The sequence below is a fragment of the Helianthus annuus genome, chromosome 10, assembly GCF_002127325.2.
Source record: "Helianthus annuus cultivar XRQ/B chromosome 10, HanXRQr2.0-SUNRISE, whole genome shotgun sequence".
Classification (NCBI taxonomy): Eukaryota; Viridiplantae; Streptophyta; class Magnoliopsida; order Asterales; family Asteraceae; genus Helianthus; species Helianthus annuus.
In genome coordinates this window covers 17,229,149-17,238,465 of record NC_035442.2, presented here as the reverse complement: position 1 = coordinate 17,238,465, position 9,317 = coordinate 17,229,149, and the positions used below count along the sequence as shown (strand labels likewise).

Sequence of the window (9,317 nt, the reverse complement as noted above, 5' to 3'; positions counted from 1 at the left end):
TGAAGGTTATATTCAAATCTGAGTCAGATTTAGGGGGATTCGGAGTGAATTTTGAGGTGTTGCTTTGTGTTGAAGGAGCGGGTTTGGTTGGAGCTGATTTTGAACAATTGTCTGGGCTATATGGATCGGTCAGGGAGATTTTAGCAGGAATTGTTCAGAATTGTTGTAGTAAATTGGGGTTGGAGGTTGAGGTGGATATGAGAGATACTTTGAAATTTCCTCAACTTGATGTTAATGTGAATGGGTTTGATCTGAATAATAATGGGGCACTGGTGTTCATGAACAAGAGGAAGAAAAGGTCAATTAAGAATGAGGGAACTCAAGTTAAGTCTAGTAGGGTTCTTCAGGGTAATGGTTCATGTATTAAGTTGGCTGTGAAGGGTAGTGAGGAAGTTTGTAAGGAGGTTTTGCCTGATGGAGCTGCTGTTGGGGAAATGACTATGGAGCTTAGTAAATCAGGGAAGGCAGGAGGGGTGAAGGAAAAGATTAAGAAAAATGGGAAGGGGAATGAGAGTTCTGTGCAAGATCAGCAGTTTAGATTTGCCACGTCTGTTCTTGAGTTAAAGTACAGTCCTGGTTCTAGTGATGGGAAAATGAAAATTGAGGTTCCGGCTTTTTCTGGAGTTAAAGAGGGTAGTAGAGAGGAGATAGGGGTGGCTAGTCAAAAGCCTGTTAAGAGTTCTAAGAGGGTATCTATGAAGAAGTTAATTCAGGAAAAGTCAGCTGAGGTCTTGCCTTACCGCATTGTGAAGAGTGATCTTCCGTTGCTGAATAGTTTGAGGCCTTCTTCTAAGTCTGTTTTGAGTTCGGTGGTTCTGAAAGACAATGTGGTGTTCTCTGCAGCTGGAGGGGTGGAAAAGGGTGCTGAGAAGAGTAATATGGGAAAATCTTATGCCAGTTCTGTTGGAAATTCTAAATCTGTGTTAGCTGAAAAAATATGTTACTATCCTCCTAAAGTTTTGGAAAATGGTGAAAAGGTGGCTGTCATTAAGCTTGAAAAACTTGCTGAGGCGAAAAAAGTGTATAGTGCTTATCTTTATGGGTACTTTGTGGGTAGGGATTTGCCTATTGGGATGGTCAGATTTCACTTGTTAAGAATGTGGAAGAAATTTGGTATTCTGAATATTTCAAGTAATAACAATGGGGTATTCTTCTTTAAATTCAGAAATGAAATTGGGATGGTTAATGCAATGGAGAAGGGTCCTTGGCTTGTGAATGATATTCCCTTGTGCTTAAAGAGGTGGGAAGCTGGTTTGTGTTTAGAGAAGGTTGAGCCATATAGTATTCCTTTGTGGGTTACGTTGCCTAATTTGCCTTTGGAATTATGGAACACCGAGAGTATTTGCAGTATGTTAAGTTGCATTGGAAAACCCATTATGTTTGATAGAGTTACTGCTGAAAGATGTGCAATGGTTGAAGGGCCTCCTGGGTTTGCTAGGGTTTTGGTGGAGATTAGTGCTGATAGCGAGCTTCCTGATTTTGTCAAAGCGTTTTATCCAAAGGATGATGGGATTTCTGGGGTTACTAGGATGGTTAGGGTGGCTTACCAGTTGAAGGTTAGTAAGTGCGTGGATTGTAAAGTCTTTGGGCATGATGTGTCTTCTTGTCCTAAGAGAATTCTTTCGGAGGCTGAGGTTCAAGAAAAGGCTAGTAAGTTGGTTGATGAGATTAAGGCTGCTGAGGGGAAGGGGTTTCCTGTTTCAGGTTATGGTAAGGATGATTTCCTTACTGTGGGTAGAAGAAATAGGGTGGTTAAGGGGAATGGTAATAATGGGCAGATTGGTTCTGTTAATCAGAAAAGGAATGGTTGGGGTAATGGTGCTCATAGGGGTAATGGTAGGGCTGTTAATGAGAAGGCTGGTCCGTCTGGGTCAAAGGATATGAATGGGAATGTTATTAATGGGGAAGGGAATGGGATGAATGAGAACTCAGCTAGAGGTAATAGTGGTAAGTTTGAATACAGAGTCAAGCAGCAGGGTAGGAAAGCTGTTAAGAGTGAAGGAGTGAAAATTATTGAGGAGTTGTCTACTGCAAATAAGTTTGAGGTTTTAAGTGAGGAGAATATTGAAAGGAAGTCTGATGATGGTAGGGGGTCTTCTACGGTAGAGAAGGGTCAAGGGGTGAATAGTACAAGGGAGGGTCTTAAACCTGTTAAGGAGAAGATTATTCAAGAAGAAACTGTTATTAAAGATATTCATCCTGTTAAGTTAGCTTCTAAGGTCAACTTGGATAGGGGGTTCTTCAAAATTTCAACGGAACAATTTAATGAAGTGGCTGATTATGTTTCAAAAAGGTCTTGTCCTCCTAGTGATGTGCTGATAAAGTGGAATATTGGTCAGAAGAAACTTTTTCAGGAGCAGTGGGATATTTTAAATTTCGATAAGATCAAGGGGTTAGTTGAAGTGGAGTCTGAAGATGATGAAATGGCCTGTGATATGAAGGAGGATGGTGGTTTGTTGAATACCGAAAGGGATACCTGTGTCTTGGGTAACCCTGATGAGATGCTGGTTTCCCAATGAGTAGTAATGTAATGGTGTGGAATGTTAGGGGTCTTGGAGGGGAAGGGAGGCAAAATATAATAAGAAAGATCATTAAGGATAATAATATTAGTGTTTGTGGCCTTGTTGAGACTCATTTGGGAGAGGGGAAAGTTTTGGAGAGGGCTGGTAGAATTAATAATAGGTGGAATTGGGTTTGTAATAGTGAGGTTTGTGAAAACTGGGTCAGAATTGTGGTGGGGTGGGATCCTAGAAAAGTGTGTGTGGATATTTTGGGTATTGAAGAACAGGTGATTCATTGTCGTATCAAGAGTTTTTTGGATGGGGAAAATTTTCTTTGTTCGTTTGTTTATGGGCATGCTACTATGAATCCTAGAAGAGCTTTATGGAGGAATCTCATTGATTATAGTGGGAATGCTAGGGATAAACCGTGGGTTGCCATGGGGGATTTTAATGCTATTCTTCATCTAAATGAAAAGAGTTCGGTTCAAAGGGGTACTAACTATGGTATGGAAGAATTTAAGGAATGTGTTGCTGAGGCTAATATCATGGATATTGCCAAAACGGGTTTTCATTTTACTTGGAATCAGAAGCCTGGAAGCAGTGATGGCATTATGGAAAAGCTTGATAGGGTCATGGGTAATGAGAAGTTCTTAAATGATTTCCCTTCAGGTTGTGCTAAATTTCTTCCTTTTTATACGTCTGACCACTCTCCTGCTATTCTTGTTTTTTCGGGGGGTAAAAAATTTGATCCGAAGCCTTTTAAGTTCTGGAATTTTTTGGCCTCTAAACCGGAATTCAAACCAATTGTTAAGGAAGTATGGGATAAGAGTTTTGTTGGGCATAATATGTTTAAAGTGGTTTGTAAATTGAAGGAGTTGAAAAAGCCTTTGCGGAAATTAAATAGGCAACAGGGTAATCTCAATGAGAAGGTTGAAAGATTGAGATCTGAAGTTGAGAGGATTCAGTCTGAGATTGCTTGTCAGCCTGATAATGAAGATTTAAGGTTAGAAGAAGTGGTGTATGTTAAAGCGTTTAAGGAAGCGTTGTTGGATCAAGAATACCTTTTGAAGCAGAAATCGAGGGAGAATTGGCTGAAAGTGGGGGACCAGAATACTAAATATTTTCATCAAGTTGTGAAACACAAGCAAGTTAGAAATCATGTGGGGCAGATTAGAGATTTGGAGGGTAATATTTATGAGGGGAAGGCTGTTGGGGATGCTTTTGTTTAATATTTTAGGGGCATCATGGGAAAGAAGGCTGTTATTTCTCCTTTAGAAGATCCGGATTCTCTGTTTGTTAATAAGCTGGATACTAATATGGCGCTGGCTATGGTGTCTAATTTCTCAAAAGAAGAGGTTAAGGAGGCTATGTTCCAAATTAATGATGAAAAGGCACCTGGGCCGGATGGATACAGTGCTAAATTCTTTAAAGAAGCATGGGATATTGTGGGGAATGAAGTGACTGAAGCTGTTCTGGATTTTTTTAGGAATGGGAGATTATTAAAGGAGTTAAATGCTACTGTTTTATCTATGGTTCCCAAAGTTAAAGCTCCTAATTCTGTTGCTGAGTTCAGGCCTATAGCTTGCTGTAATGTGCTGTATAAGTGCATAAGTAAAGTGTTATGCAATAGGTTGAAAGGCTGTCTTGATAAATTGGTTAGTCAGAACCAAAGTGCATTTATCCCAGGGAGATTGATCAGTGATAATATCCTCTTATCTCAAGAGTTAGTGAAAGGATATGACTGGAAAGGAGGGTGTCCGAGGGTTGCTGTAAAGATTGATTTACAAAAAGCTTATGATTCTGTTAATCATGAGTTCATTAAAAACAGTCTGTTTCATTTTGGGTTTCATGGAAAGTTTGTGGAATGGGTTATGTGTTGTCTGGATTCAGTCTCCTATTCTGTGGCTCTTAATGGGAATCTTTATGGGTTTTTTAGAGGGGAGAAGGGGCTTAGGCAAGGAGATCCCATGTCTCCTTACCTATTTACCATTGTTATGGAAGTATTGAATCTTATTATTAAAAGAAAGATTAGAGAAAATGACAAGTTCAAGTTTCATTGGAGATGTGAGAGGGTGGGGTTAACGCATTTATGCTTTGCTGATGACCTTCTTATATTTTGTGGGCCTGATATGGAATCCTTTGGAATTATAAAAGGAGCAGTGGATGAATTTAGCAGGGTGTCTGGTCTGGTACCAAATGTTCATAAAAGTGAGATCTTTTTTGGAAATGTTAATGAAGAATTGAGAAAAGAAATTCTGAATGTTCTTCCTTTTAAGGTTGGGCAATTTCCAATGAAGTATTTGGGCATCCCTTTATCCTCTAAAAGACTGTATCAAGCTGATTGTAAAGTTCTTATAGATAAAGTCAAAAACAGAATCTCGGATTGGAAAGTGAAATTTTTATCGTTTGCTGGGAAGGTCCAATTGATCAAATCTGTTCTGTCTTCGCTGACCATTTATTGGTCTTCTTTGTTCATTCTTCCAATAAATGTGGCTGAGGATATTGAAAGACTAATGAGGGGTTTTCTATGGAATCATCATGATGGGAGCAGGGGCTTGGCTAGAGTTAAATGGGATGAGGTGTGCAGGCCAAAGCTATATGGGGGCTTAAATATCCTATCTTTAAGAAAGCAAAATATGGCATTGATGACCAAACATATATGGAATTTGTTGTCGAACAAAGATTCTTTATGGGTTAAGTGGATTAAGTCTTATAAGTTAATGGGGAGAAGTTTTTGGGAAATTGGGGAAAATAGATTGGACTCGTGGAGTTGGGGTCATTTATTGCAGAATAGGAATATGGTTAGGAATAATTTTATAGTCAAGATAGGTAATGGTATGGACTCATTTGCTTGGCATGATTTGTGGCATGAGAAGGGTATTTTGGGTAATTTGATTGATAGAAGGGATATCCGTGAAGCAGGGTTCGACCAAAAAACAAAGGTTGCTGAGTTATTTAATTCTCAGGGATGGCAGGTTCCGGAGGAGTGGCATAGGAAATACCCATGGCTTGTTCAAAGAAGTGTGGAGACTTTTCATATTGATAAGAAAGATTGTGTTGAATGGAAAGGTAGTGATGGGAAGGTGGTTAGGTTTTCTGTGAAACAGGTGTATAATAGTTTTTCCTGTGCTGGGGAGGTAGTAAAATGGAGCAGTTTTGTGTGGTTCAGCCAATGTATTCCGAAGCATGCTTTTATTAATTGGCTGGCGTTTAGGGGTAAATTGTTAACACAGGACAGAATGCTGAGTTGGGGTTGGGATGGTGATTTGAGTTGTGTTTTTTGTAAACGCTGTCCTGATAGTCATGATCACTTGTTCTTCAGTTGTGAATATTCTAGTGCAGTATGGAGGAGAGTGAGAAGGCAGGCTAGAATGGAGGAGGCCCCTTGTTTATGGCAGGAGTTTATAGTATTTGCTGAAAAAATGAAGAAGGGTAAGTCCATTTGGGATATTATTAGAAGATTGGTGGTTGCGGCTTGTGTTTATTTTATATGGCTAGAGAGGAATGGGAGGTTATTTAGGGATAACAGTAGGTCTCCTCAACAACTGTTTGTTAGAATCTGTGAAGAAGTAAGAATGAGATTGGTGGGGTTAAAATTGAAAAGGAGCAGCAATGTTTTGGAGGCTGCTGAGGTATGGAGGTTTAAGGTATGGGATGGAAGGAATGATGATGCTTAAGTACTGTATTATGGGAGGGTTTGGGAATGATTGGGCTGGGGGAGATTGGTTCAGTGGGAATAACAAATTCTTTAAATGGGTGGGGGGAAAACAGGGAAGTGCTGGAATAAGGAGACAATATAATACGAGGGTAGTTCTCTGGCCGCTTAGGCTTCCGAAACTGCTTCTGTTATTGTATTTCCTTTTGTGTGGAGTTTTGGGTGTGTGGGTTCCTTTACCTTGTCTGATTGATTCTGATCAGGAAGGTAAATCTGCGGTTGTCTCATGGGCCTTAGGTTTTTGTGGACTTGGGATAAGTCTTGTCTCGGGAGTTATAAGGATGGATCAAGTCTTTAACTTTAGGTTCTTTTTCCTTGTGTTTTTTTTTTAGAACTGGTCAAAGACTTGAAAGCCCAATTTCTGGCCTAAAATTTGTGTGTGTTATGAGTTAATCAAGGGAGTGGGATTTTTTTGGGTACCAGGTGAAATAAGGTTGCTAAAAGCTTGTTGGGTAGTCATCCTTCTTAATTCTCTTTGCCTTAGTCCTGTTAGTTTATTTCTTTTCATGGTAGGGTGGTTTTGTTTAGGAAATTTGAACCTTTTTTTCATTTTGATGGCTTGTCTACAGGGTGCATTAACCATTCAGGTCATCTCTGCGTTTTGTGAATGGGGATTAGGTTTTTCTGTGCTATGGGAGGGCACTAACCAGGGAGGTATAAGGATGGGGACTGCTGTTGTCTTTAGGACATTATTCTCTGCCTTGTTGTGTTTTTTATTATTTCTAGTTCTTGGCAGCAGCAGTCAACCTTGGTTGTCATGGTTAATTTGGTCTCTTTTTAGCCTTTTTTTGCTTTATAGTTTGAGTCAGTGGTTTGTTTACATTGTGTTGGGAGGGATTTGTTGGGTTTTATTGGGAGACATAAGGTGTTCTTTTGCAGCCGGGGTAGTCATCTCACTAAATACCCTGCCATTTAGATCTGCTTGTCTTTTTCATTTTTTGTTTGGTTGGTATTTTTTAGGAAATTTGAACCGAGTTTTTGTTTTGGTGGCCAGTCTAGAGGGTGTATCAACCATTCTGGTCACTTCTGCGGTTGTTGATGGGAGGTTAGGTGATTTAATGCTATGGGGATGCATTTGCCCGGGAGTTATAAGGAAGGAGATTATCACTGTTTATAGGACATTATTTTCCACTTATAATTCTTTTTGGATTTGCCTAGAACCATACAGTGATAATCAATCCCGGTCTATATGGTCAGGTTGTTTTTTTCTGAAACCGTTTCTTGTTTTGGTTTTGAATCCTTTGAGTCTTTTGGTATGGGGTGGGGTATGCTGGCTATGTATTGGGTTGGGGTTGTGTGCTGGGAATGGAGAGTGGTTGATGAGAGGGAATGGTGTAAAGAACAAATTGTTTAACAGTGGTTGCAATTGGGAAAATTGCTGTGATAGGTCTTTGGGTTTATGGGAATCATTGGGGGATAAGAGGGTTATTGGATTGGGCAGGGGAGGTTTGGAATGATTTTATGATTTGGGCTGTTGATGTTAGTAGGGGTATTGGGTTGTGCTGTATTGCGAGCCTCTCTAATTTAGTACATATGGATGGGGAGTTTTTTGATATAGGCTTGGTTGAAAGGAATTATTTGAAGAAGGGAATCTGGTAGATACAAAGGAAAGAGTTGAGGCATCGAAAGATGGCTGGAATGAAGAATAGGTTATTGTTTAGTTTTTTGGTTTGAATTAGTTGCTTGGTATACGTAGAGTTTTAGTTGGTTTGGCTTTGTTTTGTTATTGACTGTATTTTTTTGGATGAGGGGCCGGGTTTTTTGGCATTTGTTAGGCCCTTTGTCTTAGATGTGTAAATATTTTTTTAGTAATAAAATTTACCGGAGGTCTATCCTCCTTTACCAAAAAAAAAAAAACACCACACCACCACTATACCTCCACCTCCACCGTCACCACCATACCACCCACCCACCATCGTTGCACCTCCATCGTCACCACCGCATCACCTACAACCGCTGCACCACCGCACCACCTCCATCGTCACCACCACTACACCACCATCATCCCCACCGTACCACCACCATCCCCACCACTGCATCGCCATCATCCCCACCTCCGTACCAACAAAGAAGGAGAAAGCCTCGAGTAAGGATTCCGGTGCTCCGAAACGTCCTCTGTCTGCTTTCTTCGTCTTCATGTATGTCACACCCCGATATTTACAGCTCAGCCCGGTGGAGAGTATCGTGACGTAAGATTGGTATCGTCATAGTCAAACATACACAGAATAGCACAGCGAAAGTCTTTGGAATATAAAATATTATTACAAACTCAATTGTCTGAAAATACCAAAGTAATAAGTACAGACAGGCTTGTAACATTAATCCACAGGCGGATCATTATGTACAAAATAAGAACGTCAGACAAAAGGCTTACGAGAAGGAGTTGCAAATTTCTCATCTAGCAATACCGAGCAGCTTCCAGCCTATTTACGTATTTGCACCTGTCACTTAGTCTTTTGAAAATACGTCAATTTTCACTGGTAAATACAATCAACTGATACATTTTGAAAACATTTTTAAATTTGAATTAGGAGCACAAGGCACGAAAAATCTTTTATAACTTGGGACAAACTATATCTCATGTTATCAGTTTTACATAACTTGACAATACATATAGGGCCCGGAAACTATGTCGGTTCATGATTAACCGACACACCACTTGTTCCCTTATTGGGAAACCCATCTTGGGTATAAAATTATAACTCATTCCATTATTTGGGAACACTCGTATTAGGTTATAAAATTATTTAATGAACCATATCGCATCTGTCAGATATATGCATACACCCCGTGCTTAGGTCGTGGCCACTTACAATTAAATGAGTCAAGGATATCCAGGACACGATCACATTAACCCCCAATGTTTAAGTCAAGCAATATGAATTGAAACGAGTTATTTGAATTTCCCGACACATTGGTCTTCGAATCCCATACCCAACCATGCAGTAAATATTTTTTTACCGTATTCCAAGCCCGTATAGGGGAAATAGGTTAAGAGTATTTACCTGAGCTAACTCTAGTCTTATAATTGCAAGAGTTATAATAAGTCAGTCGTATTCAATTAAGTAAGCGTAGGTATAATTTACCGGAAGGCTCTAGTC

The 9,317-nt window shown here is 39.8% G+C and overlaps 2 protein-coding genes across 2 annotated transcripts; both read left to right on the top strand.

The window, feature by feature from the left end:
- Window positions 1-2,515: 2,515 nt before the first annotated feature.
- Window positions 2,516-3,730, top strand: LOC110880693. Its single transcript, XM_022129168.1, has one exon. The coding sequence runs from the start codon at window positions 2,516-2,518 to the stop codon at window positions 3,728-3,730; it is 1,215 nt and encodes a 404-aa protein (XP_021984860.1).
- Window positions 3,731-3,745: 15 nt separating this feature from the next.
- LOC118482599 lies at window positions 3,746-7,673 on the top strand. Its single transcript, XM_035978142.1, has 3 exons — window positions 3,746-6,148; window positions 6,786-6,870; window positions 7,177-7,673. The coding sequence occupies exons 1-3, from the start codon at window positions 3,746-3,748 to the stop codon at window positions 7,671-7,673; spliced, it is 2,985 nt and encodes a 994-aa protein (XP_035834035.1).
- The last annotated feature ends 1,644 nt before the right edge of the window (window positions 7,674-9,317 follow it).

Coding starts and splice junctions, on each gene's coding strand:
- LOC110880693 (XM_022129168.1), top strand. CDS start 2,516: ATGAGTAGTAATGTAATGGTGTGGAATGTTAGGGGTCTTGGAGGGGAA.
- LOC118482599 (XM_035978142.1), top strand. CDS start 3,746: ATGGGAAAGAAGGCTGTTATTTCTCCTTTAGAAGATCCGGATTCTCTG. Junction 6,149..6,785: donor CTGAGGTATGGAGGTTTAAG/GTATGGGATGGA, acceptor GCTTGTCTACAG/GGTGCATTAACCATTCAGGT. Junction 6,871..7,176: donor GGAGGGCACTAACCAGGGAG/GTATAAGGATGG, acceptor GGTATTTTTTAG/GAAATTTGAACCGAGTTTTT.